The sequence below is a fragment of the Penicillium hordei genome (genome assembly GCF_028827395.1).
Source record: "Penicillium hordei strain IBT 12815 chromosome Unknown utg000003l_segment0_segment0, whole genome shotgun sequence".
Taxonomy (NCBI): domain Eukaryota; kingdom Fungi; phylum Ascomycota; class Eurotiomycetes; order Eurotiales; family Aspergillaceae; genus Penicillium; species Penicillium hordei.
In genome coordinates, this window is record NW_026623144.1 from 108,103 (window position 1) to 131,810 (window position 23,708).

Sequence of the window (23,708 nt, forward strand, 5' to 3'; positions counted from 1 at the left end):
TCACACGTTAGGAATGCTTCCTTTCGCTCTAGGTGTCATGAAATTTCCCAACGTATGCGAGAACAATTAGGGGGACTTTGTGAATTGGATTTCATATGTAGGAAAGCAACAAACCTACTTTATATATAGCATAAGTTCATACATTTACCAACTCACTGGATGCAAACCTAAAGAACGAGTTTTGCCGGTCCCAAGGTCCGGTGGTTTGCGGGGGAGGGGAGCCTGAAACTTTCGCAAAAGATAAGACGAAACCAATCTCGCTTCCATTCCCAATATGGAATACGTGATGCTCAAAACGGTAAACCAGAACTAGCCATGAGGCTACAAAGATTTAGAGCGCTAGCAAACTTTGATGTGAACTATATTTCCAGTAATTCTGGAACCCGTGTCGGCGCCCAAAACGGCAATTTTTGAGTAAGGGCCGGAGGTGTTCGACACTCTTGTTGGTTGAATATGCCGAATGTGGATTGAATGGTTTGTCATCACTATCTAGGTCATAGCCTTGGTCGGCTATGATGCTGCTTGCATTATAGACGACCAGACGACACGACACGTTACCAGCCTAGCTACTGTAGTGGGGAGAAAGGCTCTCTACTACGCATTGCCCTCGCCTCTTCTTTCTTACTTTTCTATAATTTTGTTATATAAGCGTTGGGTTATGAGGTGATAAGTAGCAGATAGATATAGATTGAGAATATATACTCCTATGCTTCTCTGAATCTACTTCCTAGGTAGTATACCTAGGTTCCTTTATATATAAAGTTAGGTGTAAAGCTAAACTACGAGTACTAAATCGACCTATATACCATAGAGTATATAGCCTTAAGCGTATTACCAGCTAGTTATTTAACGAAAAGAGTATATTTTAACTAGAATAGAAAGCATAGAGGGGAAAGGAAAAGAAAGAAAGGAATCCCTAAGATAGGATCCTTTATAGGATCCTATCACAACCAATCAAATAAACATTACAAACGTCGTCGCTAAAGCGGAAGTCTCTGGCAGAGTTTACCTTGATAACCCTATATTGTCATATATAGGACCTATAAAGGATCTTTTGTTTCCTTTCTCTTACTCCTTATACTTAGTATTCTAGTTGAAATGCATTTTTTTCGTTAAGGAACTGGCTGGTAACAATATACATATCACCTGTATCATTAATTCTAAGTCAAAGCAATAAAGTACAAAGAATATAAATTAACTGAGAAATCCGACTAAGAAAAAACGAAGCGGAAGTGGTCGAAGATCTTGATTGAGATTAGGAAGCATAGAAGAGCAAAGAAGCCGGGATTAAATTGACTCTATATATTAAAAATGTAGTATCTAATTGATCTATTTCCTATATAATATTGGTTAATTTACTATATAACTAGTTACATAGTAGATGGTAGTTATATTGAAATGTATAAGAAATGTATAAGAAATATTCTATATGGGTGGCGGACCCTCACTTGCGAGGGTCTGTAATAAATGAAATTTATGAAAGGGCCGGTAAGTATTAATTCCGCCTTAATTTCGACGATAGCGAGGTTTTAATAGAACGATTCTGGGCTTATAACTGATAGAAAGCTGGTATACGAACAATATATAGTATAGATAACCGGTAACTTAACAACTTCAACTAACTAAAAATGATAAAATTTGCTATTTCAACAATCTGCGCGGACATTGAGGACTGACTGTAATATGCACTTCTGTATGCTATGCCTGGTACCAAGTGTCACATGATTTTGCTGGGTAAAATCTGTGCTCCCGAGAGGTTTGCAGGGTTTGCTTACTCTCGGTGCCTGAGGCAGCCACTTGCTGGATGCCTCAGGACAATACTTCTTGGCACTCGGCCAAGTCATTGGTAGCGAGTGCCTATTACCAAGGGGTTTTCTCTGGGCCAAGCCCTTGCTTGGCGCTGATGTAATACATTCTGTATTTAGCTAGTAATTACTACTACCCAATGAAAACCATGCGATCCTAACAGAATCTCATCTGGTAGCATGTCTTGCTAAGGCCTTACCTCCTACGGTAAGCTGGGAGGAGGCAGTGGCATCCACGGAGGAAGCCATGCTTCCTCGCCGGTTCCTGGGACCAACAAGCATACCCAGGAAGCCAGGCAGCAGGTGAGGGCTTCGAACAAGCCCCTGCCGCGAGGAATTTTCGATCCAGGGACCATGAAACAGAGTGCGGTGGACCTCTCACCAAGCCGGTACCAAAGACTTGGTGATAGAGGTACACCAAGAAAAACTCTGCGAGAGGTCAAGGATCCGTATCCTTGGGGGCGAAGTGGGGGCCCCCAAGAAGCAGAAGCAGTTGGGAAAGGAACAGAGCAAGAAGCTCCTAAGACTAAGCACCAACTTGCCGAAACCCCAATTGAAGCCACTTGTTACAATGGAGAACCAACCCTTTGAAGAAGAGCAACAGTTCCAGCAAGCGGAGACGACCCCGCCGACGGACCAGGCCGTGACGCCCGGAATCTTTAGGGCTCACCTGCCAGCGAACATGCAGAGGGCCTTCGACCGCTTGCCGGAGCCGCTGCAAAGGCTGGCAATCTTCCAACAAGTGACCAACAGCCCGGAAATGATGGCCGTGCAATACGAGGCCATCGTTACGATGTCGACAACGTTCGACCCGGGACTGGCTCAGAACCCAAGGGCCATGGAGCCAAAAGTCGGCCCTCACCCAGCGGAGATCGCGGGCCGCCTAAAAGACTTAGGCCAACCGGCCAAGTACCAAGGCAACCAGAAAGGCAACGCTGCTAACCACTGGCTGTACGACGTCGACGACTACTTCCTGCGCCGCCAAATGGTGAGCGGCCGAAGCGACGACGAGACGTACAAACTAGCCTTTGCCTCGGGCTTGCTGGCCGGAGACGCCCATGTGAAATGGAGGACGGCCAACCAGCAAGTAGACGCAGGACTTGGCGAACGGATCACCACATGGGAGAACTTCAAGGCCTGGGTTCGGACCAAGTTCGAACCAAGAACGGCAGAGTCAGATCGCTTGCGCGAGTATACGCACAAGCAACAAGGAAATGACTCTCTATCCGCGTACCACGCCGCCCTGCTGGAACTCTCCCGTAACTTACTAGAGAGCCCCTCGGAAAGAGGATATATTCTGCAACTAGTATCGGGACTGAACCCGACCCTCCGTGCAGAGTGGTTCAGGCAGCAGGGCCGACCCGAGACCAACGTCGAGGAAGCGGTCAACCTCCTGCTGGAGCTTGAACGAAGCGCGCAGGAAGCAACCGCGTATGGCCGCCCAGCACGTTATGTTAGGAATGGGCGTACTGCCCCGCTTCCCGACGCCATGGACCTATCGGCCATGCAGGACACGAGGACTTGCTATAAGTGTGGCAAGCCAGGACACATCAAAAGAAACTGCAAGGTCAAGGGAAAAGGACAGGGTCAGCAAGCTTAGGCGAGCCTGCTGACCCGCTCACCAAGCCACGTCGCCCCGACAAGCAAAATGACGGGCTTAGCCAAAGCCGGAAAGGGCGGGACACCCAACGAGCCGTGATGAGACTAAATGCTCTCGGGGAAGACCTTAACTTCTTCGACGGCTCGCTCCATCGCCCCGCCGCAGCCGGAAACCCCATCGCTTGCCGTATGCTGCTAGATTGCGGAGCAAGCCATACATTTGTATCGTTGAAAACCGCTCGCCGCCTAGGTGGCAAGTGGGACAAGCGCAGATCGTTACCAGTGTCATTACCGAACGGCGAGACCCTGTATACCCAGGGTACGATGGAACTGGTGATTCGCCTGGGCAAGTGGACCGGTACGAAAGTGGTGTGGGCAGTCAACGTGGAAGGATACGATGTAGTACTCGGCAACGACTTCCTATGCGAGCACGACCCCCACGTTAGCTTCCCCACGAAAAGGATGTGGCTCACCGACCATAATGGAGATCACGAAGTGCAGGCAGCGGACGGCCGTGCACTTAGTGGGGAGGAGAAAGGGACGTTGAACTTACTGTCAAAGAGGGAGGTCCGCCGGTCCCTAAAAGATAAGAACACCGAGTACGCAGTCTTTTATGCCACGGCGAGCGAGGACCATGAACCAACGACCAACGACCCTCGCTTGGCCAAGCTGCTCAGGAAGTTCGCCGACGTCTTTCCCGACGACTTGCCGAAGGAGTTACCCCCCGAACGCAACTTCGTCCACCACATTGATACCGGTACCGCCGACCCGGTAAACATGAATGCTTACCCCCTGTCCCACGAGAAGCTCGAGGAGCTTAGGAAGCAAGTGAAGGACTTGCTGGATAGGGGATTGATCCAGGTGTCAGCCAGTCCCTGGGGATTCCCGGTGGTGTTCGTCAAGAAGCCCGAAGGAGCGTGGAGAATGTGTATCGACTACCGCGCCCTTAATGAACTCACCGCTAAGAATGGATACCCCATCCCGAGGATTCAGGACTTGCTGGACATCGTCGGCCAGGCCAAGTACTTGTCGAAGATCGACTTGGCGGCCGGATATTGGCAAGTACGGATGGCCAAGGAGGCAATACCAAAGACAGCCTTCAACACCATTTGGGGGAAGTACGAATGGAGAGCAATGCCATTTGGGCTTTGTAATGCGCCAGCCACCTTCCAGACATTAATGAACGAGACACTTCGCCCTTACCTAGGCAAGTCGGTCGTGGTGTACTTGGACGATATACTGGTATACTCAAGGACACTTGCAGAGCACTACACCCACTTGGAGGAAGTGCTGCAGTGCTTGCGCAAGCAGAAGCTCTATGCCAAACCGAAAAAGTGCGTGTTCGTCACCAAAGAGTTGGAATTCTGCGGCCATATCATCGGGGACGGCAAGATTCAAGCCGTCACGATGAAGCTAGATGTCATCAAGGAGTGGCCCCGGCCAACAAATGTCAATGAAGTTCGCCGCTTCCTAGGCTTGGCCACCTACTACCGACGCTTCGTCAAAGACTTCGCGAAAATAGCGGTGGCCTTGCACAACTTGACCAAGGAAGCCGACGAGAAACTGCGCAAGCAAAAGTTCCGGCCGATCACTTGGACCGAGCAATGCGAAGTGGCTTTCATACGCCTAAAGGAGGCACTTGTCAGCGCCCCAGTGCTTGTTCAACCTGACCGGGCCAAGCCTTTCACGATAGAAACCGATGCCTCCGAATGGGCGATCGGCTTTGTGCTCTGCCAAGTGGGTGACGACGGGAAGACGCACCCAGTCGCCTTCGACGGCCGCAAGCTAAAAGGCGCAGAGTTGAACTACCCAGTACATGAAAAGGAGCTCCTTGCGATCAAGGAAGCCCTCCGTACTTGGGACAGGTACCTGGAGAATGGAACAAGGACCACGGTCATCACGGACCACGAGGGTCTTCAATACCTGGCAACCACGAGAGCGTACAGCAAGCGACTTGCTCGCTGGATTGACGAGTTCCAGGCATATGACCTCGAGCTACGGTACCGGAAAGGAGAGGAAGCAATTATTCCCGACGCTATTAGCCGGCGCCCCGACTTTCTCGGAGAGGGACCAGCTAATATGGCCTGGGAAGCACCTGCTTGGGGAAAACTAAACATGATGACAAAAGTGGGCGGATTCGACGAAGCGGAATGGCTTGCCGCCACCATTCAATATATGTCGGCCGGTAGCTTGCCGGACGACAAGTCGCTTCGCCGAGAAGTCATGCGTTGGGCTGGCAAGCTCGCGATACACGAATCGCCCTTGCCGACAGCTGCAACGCAGGAAGAGAATACGAAGCTTACCTACCTATATGGGGACGGATCCTCCGCCCCATATCTAGAGCCGCCTTTCAGGAAGGACTTCCTGAAGCGGATGCACGAGGAATATGGACACTTGGGCCACCCAGGCCTGCGCGGAGTGCTCCGTACCCGCGCTTGGTGGCCCGGAATACGGCAGGACACCGAGGAAGTAGTGCGCCTTTGTCCGAATTGCCAAGTGTCGAAATCGAGAAATGAGAGTTTCGAGCGAGAAGCGTCCCAGTACTTAGCGAGCGCGGGCATCAAGCCTTTTGAACGATGGGGCATTGACCTTATCGGCTTGCTACCCACGACGCCAAGCGGCAACCGATGGATTATTACGGCGATCGATTACGCCACTGGCTGGCCACTTGCAAAAGCCTTGCCGGAGGCCACAGAGGAAGCTGTCGCCGAATTTCTCCACGACGACATCTTCACGGTGTATGGCGCACCTGCGGAGTTCTTGACGGATAATGGCGCCAACTTGCTCGCGGCCTCGGTACAGTACTTTATCAAGCTGGTAAATGCGAAACACCGGACAACGACGCCATACCACCCACGAACGAATGGGAAGGTAGAGAATCTCAACGGCTTGCTAGGACGAATGCTCACTAAGTATTGTATGGGCAAGCCCACCAGAGTATGGGATCTTTACTTGGCCCAAGCCCTGTTCGCCACAAGGGTTAGGGAACATGCAACGTCAGGCAAAAGTCCCTTTTACTTAGTATACGGGACGCATCCACGCTTGCCAGGGGATACCGAGCCAGTAACCTCGTCCCGGGACCCGGCGGAGCTGGATAGCAAGATCCTCGCTGTTAATCATGCAAGAGCCGAGGCCAATGAGAGATTGTTGCACAAGGCCATCCGGGCCCAGAAAATCCAGGATGAGAAAGTGACCACTTGCTCACTGCAGCCGGGCAAGTGGGTACTGGTTCGGAACGAGGCAAAACAGAAGTTCGAATCACAGTGGTTCGGGCCGTATAAGATCCTGAAAGCCCACCCGCTTGGCACGTATGCACTTGCTGAGCCCAATGGCCGGGTACTGAGGAACTTGGTGAACGGCCGCCGCCTTGTCGACGCCTTTGTCGATAACCCCAACCAGCTGTGGACGTCGTCAGGCGGCAAGCATCGGCTTCGACGGGAAGGTATGGATATTCGGCATCCGCTCGATGGCGGAGAAGTGGTTGATATGGACTCCGACGAACCGCCTAGTTACCACGAATTAGCCACTATTTCTCGAGCCGAGTGGGATGCAATGGAGCGTTCAGGGGTACGCTCACGCTTGGTGGGGAGGGAGGAAGTGCTTAGAAATATCGCAGCGAAAGCGAGGAAGCAACCACTACCCGCCAAGAGAACGAAAAAGACGGTACCTGCGCCGGAAGCAGAGGATATGGCGCACGCGCCGGATGAAACGTTGCCGCAAGCGGCTAGGGTCCCCACTCAGCAAGTGGGGGAGACCCGAAGGAAAGGTCTAGAAAGCACAGTCCCTGCCCAAGGAGAGGTAGAGGAAGTCCAACAAGTGGACTGGACAACCACCCAGGGAGAGGTAGAGGAGTCCCAGCGAATAGACCGGATATCCACCCAGGGAGAGGTGGAGGAGTCCCAACGAGAGGACTGGATACCTACCCGGACAGAGGTAGAAGAGTCCCAACAAGTGGACTGGATACCCGCCCAGGAAGAGGTGGAAGAGGTTCCACGAGAGAACCTAGTTGACGACAACGCCCCTGAAAAGGATGGCCAAGGAGATCAGCACATGGAGGACGCTCCGACGCTGCAGCAAGTATCTCCATACCTTTTCCGCAGGCCACGTCGCTATGCGATGGATTCGCAATAAGAAGGATTCCGCTGCCGCAGCAAGAAAGCGAGCAAGCGAAGACTTACGAAATACTACGAAGAGACAATCTACAAGGGACTACGAGGAAGTCATTGATAGAACCACAGTCTTTGTATTCGGCAAGTACAATTTAAAAGCTTCAACAAGTGCCCAGCAACCTAGATATCGTCAACATGATCAGCCCAAACAGAATCCACTTCTCCACTAACTACAGCTCGCTCCATTGCTTCCTGACCCCGAAGTGACTCCAAACCACGCAAATCCCGACGTACAAGACCAATATTAACCTGCATCTGAGCTATCTCCTCCGTTAAACGACGTTCCATCCGCAACCTAACATCTGGGGAGGCCTCAAAAAGTCCACGGGTAAGCACACTGCGCCACTTGGGGGTAATGGGGGCACCTTCCTCGGACACTTCCTCGCTTGATTCAACATGGGGGGAAGGGGATACATCGGCGGCGGAGGGGGAGATGCGGGGGCGTTTGCGAGACAGGCGGGTAGAAACCGAACTAAGGAAGCGGGAAGCAGCAGAGCGAGGGGGAGTAGAGGGGGTCGGGGGCTGGGTTGGGGGCTGGGTGGGGGACTTGTTAGTGGGAGTGACCGCCGGGAACTGGAACTCGGGGGAGTGCACACGAAGCGCGTCCAGAGCCCAGGCAGGGGCATCAACGCGCAAGGAGCAAGCGCGAGCCACACCTGCGAAGTGACAACACATGCAGGAACCCAGGCTGACCACAGTGCTCTTGACCGAGCTTTCACGGAAAGCTACGACTCGGCAAGAAGCAAAGCAGCCAGCACTGCGTCGGCACCGGGCACACTCCTCCCCGGAGGGAGCAGCGACACCGATGCACTGGCCAATGACGGCCACCTGATGGTTGTGGGACGTGACCGCACGAAGTTGGAAGGTATCATCAACTTGGGGCCAGTCCACATCACCTCCGATCCTCACCCACTCTTCCTGCAACGCAGCCAGCATACCACGCACTTCATCGGGAAGGACTGGTTGCAGGGCATCATCGAGGCCAGTTGGCAACTCGGTGGCATCCTCAGCGTCAAGATTGACGAAGCGAGGGGACGGAGACGGGTCGGCTACATAAGTCAGTCAGCAAGTGGGGGAGCCAATGTGGAGTAGGAAGTAAGACTTACCAGAAAGCTGCGAGGCTCCGACGGAGGAGGTCTCCATGTCAAGTGGGTTTTGCGACACCGACAAGGGAGACGAAGCACCAAGGGACCGGAGGTCAATGGCGTTTCCCTCTGAGTTCTCAACGGGGGCGGCGAGAGGGTCAGACGAGGGCCCGGCAGGAGAGTTTACTGCGGGGAACGACATGGTCACTACAGCAAGTGACGAGTTAGCACCTGGCGAGGTCGACATGGGGATGGATCACTTACCAACAAGTTGATCAATGTCGACAGAAAGTGGAGTGGGAGATGAGACTGAGGAATAAGAAGAGGAGAAGGTTTTCTCTAAGGGGAAAGATGGGGGTATTTATGCTTAGGCAGGCTTGTTTGCCATATTAACCGAGCAGGCAAGAACAAAGAGAACTGCTTGCTGGAGCACAAAGAAAGGGAAGCAATATGCACTTAGCAGTTCTCTCGCCTTCTAATGCCCCCAAACAAAGCACTTGTTGGCCCCTCATCCTACTGGGCCTACTATATTGCCTATTCGGGGAGTCTGTATGGCCTCATTTTTACAGCTTCCGGGGCGGTAAGCTAGATCTGGTGGGGAGGGATGTGCTCCCGAGAGGTTTGCAGGGTTTGCTTACTCTCGGTGCCTGAGGCAGCCACTTGCTGGATGCCTCAGGACAATACTTCTTGGCACTCGGCCAAGTCATTGGTAGCGAGTGCCTATTACCAAGGGGTTTTCTCTGGGCCAAGCCCTTGCTTGGCGCTGATGTAATACATTCTGTATTTAGCTAGTAATTACTACTACCCAATGAAAACCATGCGATCCTAACAGAATCTCAAATCCTGTTCCCACCATGTACTCGACTCGGTATTCGATAAAGATGATGGACGGGACGATACAAAAGGCCGGCGGTCAATTATGGTGTTAATAGTCACCCCGGGTCCGAGCCGAGGCTCGGGGTGATGATTCATCACTAAAATGATAGTATAACTTCACGGTTGACGTCGGAAATTCAGCATCTATTGTTTTAAGTAAAGAAAATGTCTTTTCTTTTCGGCAAGAGCCACTCCTTTGACCCTAGAAAGGATATTCCAAGCCTTTCTGGGCGGGTCATTCTGGTGACTGGGGGCAACAATGGTCTCGGAAAAGAAACCATAAAGCAATTGGCGGCGCACAATCCCACAAAGATATATATGGGCGCTCGCAGCGTCAAGAAAGCAGAAGAAGCAATTCTTGATATCAAACGAGAGGTTCCTTCCGCGGAGATCTTGTTTCTGGACATAGATCTTGCGTCTTTCGCCTCCATTAAACGCGCGGCTGAAATATTCCTGTCCACAAACGACCGTCTCGATATTCTTATCAACAACGCCGGTATCTTTGCTCCTCCGCCAGGCTTGACCAAGGATGGTTATGAGGCCCAATTTGGCACAAATTACATGGGTTCGGCACTACTGACTCGACTACTTCTACCGATCCTCACCAAGACTGCTGATACTAGGGCTGATGTTCGTATTGTAAACATTAGCTCTGAGATATACCGAAACGCTCCCAAAACCGGTATACTTCTCACGCAGGTGAAGACACCGCTCACCGAGATCAGCACCGTCGCCCGTTATGGTCACTCCAAACTCGCCAACATATACTTCGCGAGGTCTTGCGCCAAGAAGTTTCCTAGTATCAAGTCGGTTTCTCTACACCCCGGGCTTGTCCGGACGAATATTGCAGGTGGAATGACAGCCAACCCAGTACTCTCTTTTATCTTTCGGCTGTTCAGCTCAGTGGCTTCCGTGGATGTTCCTACTGGCGCGCTCAATCAGCTATGGGCAAGTACCGCTGACTCTGCTGAAGTGAAGAACGGAGCGTACTACATCCCTTTCTTCAAGGAAGCGAAAAGAACGGGCATCGAGAGTGACATGGACAAAGCGGAGGAATTGTGGCAATGGACGGAACGAGAGTTCAAGGAACATGGCTTTTAGTAATCTTGTAATATACTTCGTCCCGATAGTTTAACGTTGTCGCGCTGATCTTAATGATGTTTGACCTGACACAAAGCACTTCTGTAGTTATCCCTCCCAATTTCGATGTAGTCATCTACCATCTGACGTTATTTACAATAGTCTGAGAAGCACTGATCTCCAGTTGCACTGATATTAACGTATGTATGTTTTGGACATGGTGCTCAGGGCTGGACGAGGGATCAGGAGGACTCTATCATACATCGTTCTTGGGTCATGGGCCCTCTCTTTGGTTCGGCTTTCCTCGGTCTTGTCCACTCTCTTCGAAGCTGAGACGGGCATTGTTAGTTTGTTCGGCTAGAAATGACTGAACTTTCGCCTCACCTTCTCCATGCAAGCAGACTCGACAGTACGCAAATACGGCTCTAAAAGGACAATGCATCGGCTCCTCCCGATGTCTTTAGGTTTCCAGGCTCGAAAGACGCTAGACGCCATCAGAGGACAATGATGGTCACCCACTGGACACCGCGGATCCAAGCCGCAAGTAGGCTATTCCCTGTGGGCGTTCAAATGGCGAGAGAAAGACACTGCTATGCGCCCCGTTGGGTCTTGCAGCAGGTAGAAATACCAACGCATAATCGGTTCGAAGCCTGATATTAAGCTTTTAATTCACTTAATCGGGTAGAGACTTCGGCACAACCCACTCTAACCCGAACCTAACCCAACCCAAAATGGGTTTTAGATCCATTGCTTTGACCTAACGATAGGTTTCGGGTTATAACTAATAACCCCAAACCCTGAAACCAACGTATATATGCTTTGGACACTTTATAGGAGGATTTAGTATATATTATAGGTGTCACTATCTACGTGATCACATGCATGCTTTCTTTGTTTACTAGCACGTAATATTAGACCTCGAACCTATAAAGATAGTTAGTAGATTATGTAAAACTATTAAATAGAAACCTACTTTGTTTAAAGGATCGATAATCTTATATTTCTATTATTTTATACTTGTATTTAAACGCAATTTTTAAGCTTTATTTCTTTTAGATAAGTTTTCCCGCTATTTTATAGTAAGAAATATAATTCTAATCTTTTTAATTTCTAGCTTTATATGGCTATAAGCCTCTGGAACTTCTTTAATAGAGATAGAATATCAATTATATATAAATAGATATATCAACTAGGCCAAGCTTTAGTAAGGCTTTTAAAAAGCGTTCTCTACTAATTTATATCTTATGAATTTATGAATATAAATCCTGGTCTTTATGATAAAGTATTTAGCCATAATTTCCTCTTTTAAGAATTCTATATAAGATTCTAAACGCTTAAATTCTTACTATTCCTTTTACATAAATTATAACTAAGTCTATATATATCGGTAAAAGGGGTTTAACTTTATCGAGGATCTTACAGAGTTCTTTAAGATGGCTAATCTTCAATCTATCCTATTATAAAGCCCAGCGGCTAGCCGATAAGTCCCAGGGGGCCAAAATAAAGCTCGCCACCACGATAACCTGACGAGAATAAAGTACTATTACTATAAAATAAGCATTCTGTCTATCTATCTTTTTATCTATATATATAGATAAAGTATTAGCTAATTGGTCCGTAGAGATCGATAAAAATGGCCTCTGATTCTACGCCGAGGCAGGGGCGAATGTCGTCTCTCCCTTTGCCAACCGGTGAATCTGGTTCGCATAAAAGGTCTGATTTACAATTAGCATTCACAATTTCAATGATAGTTGAAGCTGTGGATTGACGCCAAAAGAATAAAAGAAAGAAAAGAAAACTTACAGTCTCAGCACCCGCACCTAGAACTTGACTGCGAAGCAGCCTGGGAAGGAAGCCAGGTCGGACCCGGCTGAGCGTGATCTGCGCATCCTCGTCTGATATGCTTTGATCTAAGAGCACTATTGGGAAGTTGGGATAGATGGCCGCTGGACGCGCCATACCGACTATATCACAGGCGTTCTCTTTAATCGCTGCCTCTGCACCAGAGCGACTACGGAAGCCGCCGGTCAACATCAGGACGAGATTTGGATACCGCTTGCGAGTCTCTTTGGCAAACTCAAGGAAGAAGGCCTCGCGAGCTGCGGTTCGTGCACTCTTCTGGACTGGCTGTGGCTTATCGCCCTCGACCATCTATGTAATATAGATAAATCGTATCAGTGATCATTAAGCATAAAGGAATGAATGGATCTGGCCTCTCTTACCCTTGGGTTCTCATAAGTGCCCCCACTGACTTCGAGGAAGTCAATGCCTGCTGTGACAAGTAGACCTATCTGAGACATTGTATCTTCAAGGTTTGCGGCTCCGTGGTCAGCCGAATTAAGTTTCACGCCGATACAAAAGTTGTGTGGAACAACCTCTCGGCATCCTTTCAGGATATCCAGAAGAAGCTTTGATCGTTTCTCTGGAGAGCCTCCGTAGTCATCGGTGCGAAGATTAGACTATTATAGGAAATCAGTTATATATCGCGGTAAAGCCCATTCCGTCCAACGTACCTTGGCGTTCAGAAATTGATCTATCCAGCGATATATGGTGAGTCAACGCATATAAGTAAACTACATGTCCTGCTTACCTAGGAGATAACCATGAGCTGCATGTAGCTCAATTCCGGAAAACCCACTGTCCGCCACCATACGGGCTGTATCCACAAATAGACGAATGACTCTGTCGATATCCTTCAGTGTCATTTCTCGGGGCTTTGGGAATGCAAGAGAAGTGACAACAGAATCTAAGAGGCTAGTACCAAGTGTCAACGGAATCGCGCTTGGTGCCATCGTAGAAGCAAAGAGACCTCTGCGCCCCGCGCCACGTAGTGATTGTTTTCCAGGGTGAGAAATTTGGACAATGGTGGGAGAACCATGCTTCTGACTGGCTGCGGCATATTTCTTCCACGACTCAAGATGTTTGTCGTTTGAGACCGCATTTTCGCCCTGGAAGGCAGGGTCCAAGAAGTTTCCGAGGTGATCAATATCGACTTGCACATTTCCTGCCAATTGCCCAAATATGCTTTGTTATTTCTGTTCTTATACTTTTTTCCTTTTTGATGCATTGGACTAGATATGCATGTAGAGGGTTGGCTTACCTGTGACAATCATGCCCCACCCACCCTCACTCCATTTGTTGTAGGCCTCGTTGAAGTCCTCATTGGGATTATTGTTTGACTGCGCCAGGTTCTCGGCCATTGCTGCCTGCGTAATTGTAAACATGTGCCGTTCAAGTTTGGTTGTTTTTTTTTTTTTTTTTCTTCGTAATTCATACCTTGGACAGCCGGTTGGGAAAGACCAACCCACAAGGCAGCTTGACTGGATCACTTAATACGGACGCCATGATGATCGAATTTGGCTGAAGGAACAAGATTTTGAAGGGCTCTATATATCAAAAATACAACGTGAAATAGGATATGTTCTTATAGTACATGAAGGGGTCGGAAGAATTTCAATGTAATTAGAGACTGATTACCGATCTACTCCGATGCTTTGGAAGCGGACGTATATTCTCGAACTTGCTAAGATCTGTGGTATCTGAGCATATGATTGTCCAGAATTTCATATGGGTGGGTCTATTCCAAACTATGCAAGAAGGCAAAACACTACAGAGTGAGAGAGGCAAATGGGAAATTTTCAACTCCACTTTTAGATGCGATCGCTGCAATTCAAACCCCCGATGCCATGATTACTATTTTCTCCGAGCCAACCTCTGGAATTTTTGTAAGTTTCACTTATCATATCTGTCAGGCTCAAAGTGAGACAAGGATATCACAGAAAAGAAACAAAATATTGTTCAGATCACGATGTTGTTCTGACCGAAGTATATGGGGTGTCAAACAGTTTGGCAACACTTTATTCGTCCACCCGACTAACTACTCAATGAATTTTTAATTTTTAATTTTTAATTTTTTTTCGTATTCACTCCACTGTATCTATTATTCAGCATCAAATTGAGTGAAAATTGATGGCCAGCCTCTTAGCCCATCTATGGTTCTGAAAGGTTTGCTATACTATCGGTTACCTTGCAGATTAAAATTGATTTGCGAGTCTCATCCGAGATTCACGCCAATGAATGCACGTTTTATTCGTATATATGCACGAATCCGCTCGTCGCGCCAAATTTACAGTTAGCGCATGCCGGGGCTTTGATTAGTCACGTTTACGCTTTTGTTTTGGTGGTAGAGCGGCAGAAAACGGGTAAGTAGAGCATTGATAGAAAGCTAGTAACTATTTCAACAATTTATGCGGACCTCGATGACTAACTATAAAATATAGTGGACATTTATATGGTATGCCTGATACATGATGTTTCCGGTATAATCCCCGGTTTCTACCATGTATTCGGACTTAGTAATCGACACCATATATAGTAAATCCGGGAGCGTTTTTCCTATTTGCTATTTACGTTCGCTACGAAATGACTGTTCAGTTATCCTGTTTTCTAACAAATTATTGAGTCCCGATGTTGAGTTTATGATTTATGCACTTACTACCTAACATCGGCGTATATAACGGGTTGAAACTACCTGAACAAGGAAGGTCATTCAATCCCAAATAGTAACTTAGTTACATACAGATATTGTGATAAGAAGCTTCTCTATTAGTACAAAGACATCCAGATCTGTATCGTTTGCTTCTAGGTAGCGAGAACAGGCATGAGATGGCAGCATGTCAGAGTATAGATATAGAAAGTGCGTATATTCTATCTTGAGAGCTCCCTCTCAACAATCCCCAGCAGCTGCACCAGCATCTATGCAATGCAAAACCTCATCAAACTCCTAAAGAGCACCACAGCAAACTATATAGCCGTCGACAACGACTACGTCTACTGGTTCGATTACTATGTCAAGTACATGCACCGGGTCGTCCCGCAACAAATCTGGGATTTTGTCTCCTTGGGCGACAAAGGGTCGGTCAATAAATACTTCGACTGCACACTTCGGGACGGCGACCACCATGACCCGCAGACCTGCCCTGTCTTATCCATCGCGATGTCTTACCACGTCGACTACGGCTTTAATGACGAGAAGGGATTTTGGGATGCCGTGGCCGCGCGCGGGATCCAGAAAGACTGGATTAGTTTCAAAGAATGGGATATTCTGAACCCTTGTCCGCCTAAAGATCCTTTGTGGCCGGATACATGTCAGACTGGTAAGGTTATGTTGGAGGATTACCCGCATCCGCCGGATAATATGACTTTCGCGAACCCCATGGATGTCATCAGCAAAAGCGGCGACAAATTCGACCCGTTGGAGCTGGACATCCTAACGACCTGGACGGAAATCATGTTTTGCTTTTGGGACGGGGACTACGACGACACAGCCGAGGCTCTCTCACTCCCTGTGTTTATGCTCGCACAGGCAGTCGAGTCAATGGAGCAGGTCAAACAACTCGGCAAGGAAGAAAAGGAGTTAGAGGAGACAGAGCTAATCATGAGGATTCTCACCGCTGTTCTGCTTGTTGTGCCCTTTGCCTTAGAGATTGTCGGCGAGGTTGCGGGGCTGGCTTGGGTGGTTGAGGCCGCGGTTGTGGTTGATATTGTTGGCAACGCGGCGGTGGGCGTGTATGATGTTGTCAAGAACAAGGCGAGTCCGGCTATGGCGGTGGTGGATATTCTTTTGGGTGCTATGGGGCGCAGGACGGGGAAAAATTATTCAAATGCGGCGTCGAAGAGGCGGGAGATGGGAGTGGAGGATGTGAGCAAGTTTGGGGATGTGTTTAACCGGCATGATGATGCGCTCAGGAAGATGATTCCTGTGGACAGGTGTAAGGCTTGATGGGATGTTTTATATCTAGTGAGTTCTGAAGCTAAGTAATTGTTTAATTGTTACAGGTGCTATAGTATAACTCGAATATAAAAGCTTCAAACGCAATAGCAGTGATATATAGGACTGAGAAAGAGTAACTACCACCCTCGTGATCATCATCATATACCAATGATATCCTTTTCACTGCAATAATCAACTTCCAAATATAATCCATCATTTCACTTCCCCTTATTCACCTTCCTCCAATCTACAAGCACAGCCTTACACATCCTCTCCATCGTGTACGTTTCTCTTCACGTTTGTTTAGACTGGAGTGAAGCTGTGTCCAATTTAGACACTACTAACCAGATTTTACCACGGCGCAAGACTAAAAGGCCCTGCGAGATGTTTTTCTACAGAAAAGAGCCTGGGCTTTAGAGCATGAGTTTGAATTTGTTGTCAGCGCTTGCGGTTACGGTGAGGATGACGAGACCGAGTCATCATGCTGGTAGATCGAATATATTCTAGCGCCTAACAGAAACATATTCATGTTTGCTACATTTCTGACTATGTCAAAAAGAGTGGTTTAAGTACAGCAAAGGCAGACAGTAGGCGACGACAAGGATCCAGGAGATAGCCAAAACCGACCGATAGTTTGGCCGTCCTGAGGGTTCAGAGCCCTCCATGCCCATACCCTAATTCAATATAGCGTAAACCTATATAAATTACATATACCACGAGATTTTCCTATTTATCCTATTTGACGAGCCTTAGGGTCACCCGCTGGTCACTGCCAGGTCTAGGGCCGGACCCGCTTAGGAGGTGGGTGAAAATGCGAGTGGGTTAAGACTTAATAACAGGTATATAGATAGTTAGATAGAGCTTCTAAATTTTACTAAAATTAAATCGATTCTATATCTTACTTATATAATTTAATTACATCTAAAAGATCTCCTTAGCTCAATAAATATTAATCTAAAAAATAATAAGACATTAATAATATACTCGGAAGAAACTAGGAATATTCTTTAGTAAGTAAAGAGATAGAAAGGAATTATTTATGGGTATCACCGCCTCGGCAGAGCAGCTGGGCAATATTTCCACTAGGCACAGCTTGATTAACATCGCCTTGTCCCTCAGTTGACTTTACAACATCCTCACCCACCCCCCTCCATTTGGTGTATAATCCCACATATATATTCAAACATATATAAACGCGTCTCATTTTTCGCCTCCCTGGAATTCCTAAGTGCATTGACCTTATCAATCACGTCATTGGCCTCTCCCTTTGACAACTGAATGCCTCCAAGGTCCTCTACAGCACATCTGTGTCACAAAGGTCTCATTCGCAGCTCAACCCGCCCTTATCCCGATTTGTTGTCACGCATCACTGTGACCAGTCCTCGTTCAGCACGGCCCGTACTTGTACCGATTCTTTCTTCCGTGCATTGGACCCGCCTTGCCTCATCTTCCCATTCAACTCTTAACTTCACCGCCACACCCCCGATCATGGCTCAAATCGAGCGTATCACAGAGAATTTGGAAAAGCCGGAGCTTGATGATCGTTCTTATCGGGTGATTCGTTTGCCAAACAAGCTTGAGGCCCTCCTAGTCCATGACCCGGACACCGATAAGGCCAGTGCGGCCGTGAATGTCAATGTGGGCAATTTCTCCGATGAAGATGATATGCCAGGAATGGCTCATGCAGTAGAGCATTTGTTGTTCATGGGCACAAAAAAGGTAAGTGAACAACCTACCGCCGTCTTCCTAGCTGAGGTCAATGCTAACCGGGTCTGTGTTGTTTAGTACCCGAAGGAAAATGCATACAACCAGTACCTAGCGTCCCACTCCGGTTCGTCAAATGCCTACACAGCCGCCACCGAAACGAACTACTTCTTCGAAGTGTCCGCCACAGGTGCCTCCAGTGCCCCGAAATCAAGTGGGGACAGCACACCTGCCGAGACAAATGATAACAATGGTATCGTGGCAAATGGGAATGGCTCGGATGGAAAGTCGCCCCTCTATGGTGCATTGGATCGGTTTGCCCAATTCTTTGTCGCACCGCTTTTCCTAGAGTCAACCCTAGAAAGGGAGCTGCAGGCGGTGGATTCGGAAAATAAAAAGAACCTTCAAAGTGACCTGTGGCGTTTGATGCAACTGAACAAGTCGCTTTCCAACCCTAAACATCCTTACAGCCATTTCTCAACCGGTAATCTGCAGACTTTGAAAGAAGATCCACAGAAACGTGGTCTAGAAGTCCGCAGTGAGTTCATCCGGTTCTACGAGAAGCACTACTCAGCCAACCGGGCGAAGTTGGTTGTCCTGGGACGGGAGTCTCTGGACACGTTGGAGCAGTGGGTCTCCGAGCTCTTTTCTGATGTCGAGAACAAGAACCTTGCTCAGAACCGCTGGGACGATGTTCAACCCTTTACTGAGAAGGACATGTGCACCCAGGTGTTCGTGAAGCCGGTCATGGATACTCGATCCATGGATATGTACTTCCCTTTCCTTGATGAGGAGGATTTGCATGACACTCAGCCTAGCCGGTATATCAGCCACCTCATTGGCCATGAGGGCCCTGGCAGTGTTCTTTCTTACCTCAAAGCCAAGGGGTGGGCCAATGGCCTGTCTGCAGGCGCCATGCCTGTCTGCGCTGGGTCGGCATTTTTCACTATCTCGGTGCGCCTGACCCCCGAGGGTCTGAAGCAATACCAGAAAGTCGCAAACGTTGTTTTCGAATATATCGCTATGATCAAGCAACGCGAGCCGGAGCAATGGATCTTCGACGAGATGAAGAATCTTGCCGAGGTCGATTTCCGGTTCAAGCAGAAGACCCCGGCTAGTCGGTTCACCAGCCGTTTGAGCAGCGTTATGCAGAAGTCACTGCCTAGTGAATGGCTGCTGAGCGGTTCTTTGTTGCGACGATTTGACTCTGCCCTGATCAAGAAGGCGCTGAGCTATCTGCGGGCCGACAACTTCCGCTTGGTCGTTGTGTCCCAGGAGTTCCCGGGGACATGGGACCAGAAGGAGAAGTGGTATGGTACCGAGTACAAGGTCGAGAAGATCCCACAGGAGTTCTTGGGCGGTCTTCAGAAGGCTCTCGAGTCGACTGAGGCTACCCGTACTTCCAACGTGCACATGCCTCACAAGAACGAGTTTGTGCCGACAAGACTCTCGGTGGAAAAGAAGGAGGTTGCCGAGCCAGCCAACACCCCTAAACTGATTCGCCACGACGACCGGGTGCGCCTGTGGTTCAAGAAGGATGACCGTTTCTGGGTGCCGAAGGCCACTGTCGAGGTAACGCTTCGTAATCCTTTGGTGTGGGCTACACCCGCCAATCTCATCAAAACAAAGCTGTACAGTGAGTTGGTGCGAGATTCGCTAGATGAATACTCCTACGATGCTGAGCTTGCTGGTTTGGACTACCATCTCTCGGCGAACATTTTGGGCTTGGATATTTCCGTTAGCGGTTACAACGACAAGATGTCCGTTCTTTTGGATAAAGTACTCAATACCATGCGTGGGTTAGTTATCAACCAGGATCGGTTCCACATTATCAAAGAGCGCTTGACGCGGGCATTCCGCAATGCCGAGTACCAGCAGCCTTACTACCAGGTCGGAGATTATACTCGCTATCTCCTTGCTGAGCGCAGCTGGGTCAACGAGCAGTATCTCGAGGAGCTGGAGCATGTTGAGTGTGAAGACGTGGTCAACTTCTTCCCCCAATTGCTCGAGCAGACCCATATCGAAGTCCTGGCCCATGGCAACCTATACAAGGAGGATGCCCTGCGTATGACGGACTCTATTGAGAAGATCTTAGGAGGGCGTCCTCTACCTCCATCGCAGTGGTACTTGCGCCGCAACATGACCTTGCCGCCCGGTGCCAACTATGTCTACCCCCGATCTCTTAAAGATCCGGCCAACGTCAACCACTGCATTGAGTATTACCTTTATATTGGACTCTTCTCCGATGACGTTCTGCGGTCGAAGCTTCAGTTGTTCGCACAGCTGACTGACGAACCTGCATTCGACCAGCTGCGCAGCAAGGAACAGCTCGGATACGTGGTGTGGAGTGGCGCGCGCTACAACGCCACCACCCTGGGCTACCGGGTCATTATCCAAAGTGAGCGCACGGCGCAGTACCTCGAATCGCGCATTGAGACTTTCCTCCGCGGGTTCGGCCCCACCCTCGAGACGATGCCCGAGGAAGAATTCGAAGGTCACAAGCGCAGTGTTGTGAACAAGCGCCTGGAGAAACTCAAGAACCTCAGCTCTGAAACTGGCCGGTACTGGTCGCATGTCGGATCCGAGTACTTTGATTTCCTGCAGCACGAGACCGACGCGGCCAATGTGCGCACCTTGACCAAGGCGGATCTTGTTGCATTCTACCAACAATACATCGACCCCTCGTCGGCAACACGCGCCAAGCTCGCCATCCACATGAACGCTCAGTCCGGCGCGCAGGTTGAGGCACCCAAACCGGCCGAACAGAGAACACGCCTTGTCGAAGTAGTTACTAAGCACCTCGGAGCTGCTGACTTCACCGTGGATTCTGCCCGCCTCGCAACGGCCTTCGATGAGGTTGACGCGACAACGGCAGACAAGTCCCAGGTTATCTTTGCTGTGAAAAACTTCCTGGCGACTGAAAACGGCCTGTCACAGCAGAAGATCGAGCCTGTCCTTGAGACACTGGGAGAGAAGCTCAGTTCTCAGTTGAAGGAGCTGGGCCTTGGCTCTAGCAGTGACACTCAGGGTGCGGCTAATGGCAATGGCGAGGCTCAAAAAGCTGTCCTTATCACCGATGTGCCGACCTTCAAGGCACGTTTGCCTGTTAGCACTGGCCCTGTTCCCGTCACGGATTTGAGCGAGTATGAGGATTTTGATGCCAAGCTATAAATGGCATAGGATACATGTGGGGTGGGTCTTGTGTTAGGCTGGGTGGTTGCATAACTCTGAGAGTTGAGGTGTTTGTCAATTGGAAGATATAGTGAGGTTCCAGAGATGGACAATAATCAAAAAAATTACGACCTGACAGTTTTGATATAGGGTTCCCAGCTCGTGGAGACTCGAAAAAAATGAAGTTCCCCAACCAGGAAGAAGACACTTGTTCCACGCCTGTTTGATATTACCTCTACAGCGCTGCATTCTCCATCAAGGCCCTGTTAGAATTGGGGATTCTAGTTTTCTATACAAACATGCTTAGGGGATCTCTCTAGGCTCAAGTGTTTCGAGTGTATTCGGGCTGTTAGCCCTGTAACGTTATACTAAACGTTATAGTAGATGATTGTATACAAAAGTGTTCAGACCATTATCATCCTACGTAATCAGATACCTGGGGACATCAGATGGGAACATTGGAAGGCGGTCAACACTGATAAGAGATAGGCGATATAGGAGCTTGGAGCTGCCGTCCACGGATTCTTGACCACAATAACAACTAACGCCTTGTCAACATGGCTACTACTACGCAGGATATCCCTGTCAGTGGACTTCCGTAAGTATTTCAGATCAATACTCCATTTTGGTACTCGATTTTCTGTAGAGCGACCTGACCCGATAACTTCTAGGCCCATTGTCCCGAAGGACTTCACCGCACAGCAGCCGGAGACTATCCGCCTGTACCCCCTGTCGAACTACACCTTTGGCACCAAGGAAACACAACCAGAAGAGGACCCCTCGGTTCTGGCACGGCTGAAGCGACTCGAAGAACACTATGGTCTCCATGGAATGCGACGCACTTGCGAGGGAATCCTGGTGTGCCACGAGCACAACCATCCCCATGTGCTGATGCTGCAGATTGCCAATGCATTCTTTAAGCTGTGAGTTCTCTATAGCTTATTTGCGCATATTCACAATCCACAGCTAATAAGTCTTCAGGCCCGGCGATTATCTGCACCACGAGGACGATGAAATTGAAGGTTTCAAGAAACGACTAAATGAGCGCCTAGCACCTGTGGGATCTCAGTTCTCCGGCGAAGGTGTTAACGATGACTGGGAGATCAGCGACACACTTGCGCAATGGTGGCGACCTAACTTTGAGACCTTTATGTACCCGTTCCTTCCTGGGCATGTCACGCGCCCCAAGGAGTGCAAGAAGTTGTACTTCATTCGCCTCCCGAAGAAGAGTGAGTTCTACCCCAACTATGAAGACTTTCCAACCAACCTTGCTTACATATCACCCAATTTTTATAGAGGTTCTTTCGGTTCCGAAGAACATGAAACTTCTCGCCGTGCCGCTGTTCGAGCTGTATGATAACACTGCTCGCTATGGCCCTCAACTTTCTGCCATCCCGCATCTCCTATCGCGATACAACTTCGAGATGGTCGATGAGAATGACAACATTGTTGCTGTGACTCCTGGCACCCCGCTGCCTCCTGGCTACACTATCCCTACCAGGGTTCTTGTTAATGGCGGTGCAGATGACGGACAGGACACCGGTATGACTGGTGTTGAGGAGGGAATGAAGATCGAATCTCACCAGTAGTGGGGAGTGATTCCAAGAACAACGAAACGCTGACCAGGCTAACTTTGAGCCTGAGCACCGAGTGTCCCGGGGTCAAGGTTCCTTACTGGCAGCGATGATGAACAAGATACGGTTTCTGACTGGCATCGAGGACGGGATTCGCCAATAATGGGATTCTTTTCGAGACCGAGAGAGAGGAAAAAAAAATAAAAATAAAAAGGTACAAAAAAAAAACTTCCCGCCATTGAAAATGGAATGGATCCAGCCAGTCAAATCAATTTTACGCTTCTAATGATCACATATATTTAATGATGCCGTAGTTCAATATTTCCCATATTCCCCCCCTGAAACATTCATATAGATAGATTCACAAGTGAAAGTGAGTGGCTGGGATTTCTTCGGACAATCAGCATGAGATGAGATAAGATCGTCGAATAACACTTGAGCACCATACAATACAATGTGCCAAGTCGAAGCCAATCAACATCAACAACCGTTACAATGTACTTTGTACCTTTTACCGACATGCAAAGAACCCAAAATATTCCTCTTCACGGAAACTTACATCACATGGGGAAATGATCACCGTTGGATCAACTCTGTAAGGTATAAACTAAGCACTCCTTCTTACAGCACTAACCTCGTAGTATACTCCGCTATCTTACTATGCAGAATAACTATCATCCACCTAATACATTACCAGGGGTTGCAATACCGGTGAGGAACGAGGAATCAAAATATCGCATGAATCCCATGCTGATCCCGCCGGACTTCCACCGGTCACGCGTGGCACATGCGCCATGAAACCGGAGATATAGCTGAGTCCGGAAAAGATTTAATCTAGGAGGGAATGGGCGCTATACCCCGCTTCCTGAAGA

General features: G+C 48.9%; 7 protein-coding genes across 7 annotated transcripts; 5 read left to right on the forward strand and 2 right to left on the reverse strand.

Moving 5' to 3' along the window:
* Positions 1-2,376: 2,376 nt before the first annotated feature.
* On the forward strand, positions 2,377-7,535 carry N7537_005293 (uncharacterized protein; the record flags this gene model as incomplete). Its single annotated transcript, XM_056896350.1, has 2 exons — positions 2,377-3,372; positions 3,432-7,535. 2 exons carry the CDS (start codon positions 2,377-2,379, stop codon positions 7,533-7,535), a joined length of 5,100 nt encoding a protein of 1,699 aa, XP_056752135.1.
* A 158-nt stretch (positions 7,536-7,693) lies between these two features.
* Positions 7,694-8,905, reverse strand: N7537_005294 (DUF3716 domain-containing protein; the record flags this gene model as incomplete). Its single annotated transcript, XM_056896351.1, has 2 exons — positions 7,694-8,622; positions 8,680-8,905. The coding sequence occupies 2 exons, from the start codon at positions 8,903-8,905 to the stop codon at positions 7,694-7,696; spliced, it is 1,155 nt and encodes a 384-aa protein (XP_056752136.1).
* Positions 8,906-9,699: 794 nt separating this feature from the next.
* N7537_005295 (Short-chain dehydrogenase/reductase SDR) lies at positions 9,700-10,635 on the forward strand (the record flags this gene model as incomplete). Its single annotated transcript, XM_056896352.1, has 1 exon — positions 9,700-10,635. The coding sequence occupies one exon, from the start codon at positions 9,700-9,702 to the stop codon at positions 10,633-10,635; it is 936 nt and encodes a 311-aa protein (XP_056752137.1).
* Positions 10,636-12,260: 1,625 nt separating this feature from the next.
* N7537_005296 (NADH:flavin oxidoreductase/NADH oxidase family protein) lies at positions 12,261-13,959 on the reverse strand (the record flags this gene model as incomplete). Its single annotated transcript, XM_056896353.1, has 7 exons — positions 12,261-12,329; positions 12,418-12,765; positions 12,837-13,073; positions 13,128-13,147; positions 13,205-13,618; positions 13,715-13,820; positions 13,891-13,959. 7 exons carry the CDS (start codon positions 13,957-13,959, stop codon positions 12,261-12,263), a joined length of 1,263 nt encoding a protein of 420 aa, XP_056752138.1.
* Positions 13,960-15,376: 1,417 nt separating this feature from the next.
* Positions 15,377-16,396, forward strand: N7537_005297 (Glycoside hydrolase family 71; the record flags this gene model as incomplete). Its single annotated transcript, XM_056896354.1, has 1 exon — positions 15,377-16,396. One exon carries the CDS (start codon positions 15,377-15,379, stop codon positions 16,394-16,396), a length of 1,020 nt encoding a protein of 339 aa, XP_056752139.1.
* Positions 16,397-17,665: 1,269 nt separating this feature from the next.
* Positions 17,666-21,262, forward strand: N7537_005298 (uncharacterized protein; the record flags this gene model as incomplete). Its single annotated transcript, XM_056896355.1, has 2 exons — positions 17,666-18,106; positions 18,173-21,262. 2 exons carry the CDS (start codon positions 17,666-17,668, stop codon positions 21,260-21,262), a joined length of 3,531 nt encoding a protein of 1,176 aa, XP_056752140.1.
* A 557-nt stretch (positions 21,263-21,819) lies between these two features.
* Positions 21,820-22,851, forward strand: N7537_005299 (cleavage and polyadenylation specificity factor subunit 5; the record flags this gene model as incomplete). The annotated part of the gene is made up of 4 exons (XM_056896356.1): positions 21,820-21,860; positions 21,934-22,185; positions 22,244-22,491; positions 22,559-22,851. 4 exons carry the CDS (start codon positions 21,820-21,822, stop codon positions 22,849-22,851), a joined length of 834 nt encoding a protein of 277 aa, XP_056752141.1.
* Between the last annotated feature and the right edge of the window lie 857 nt (positions 22,852-23,708).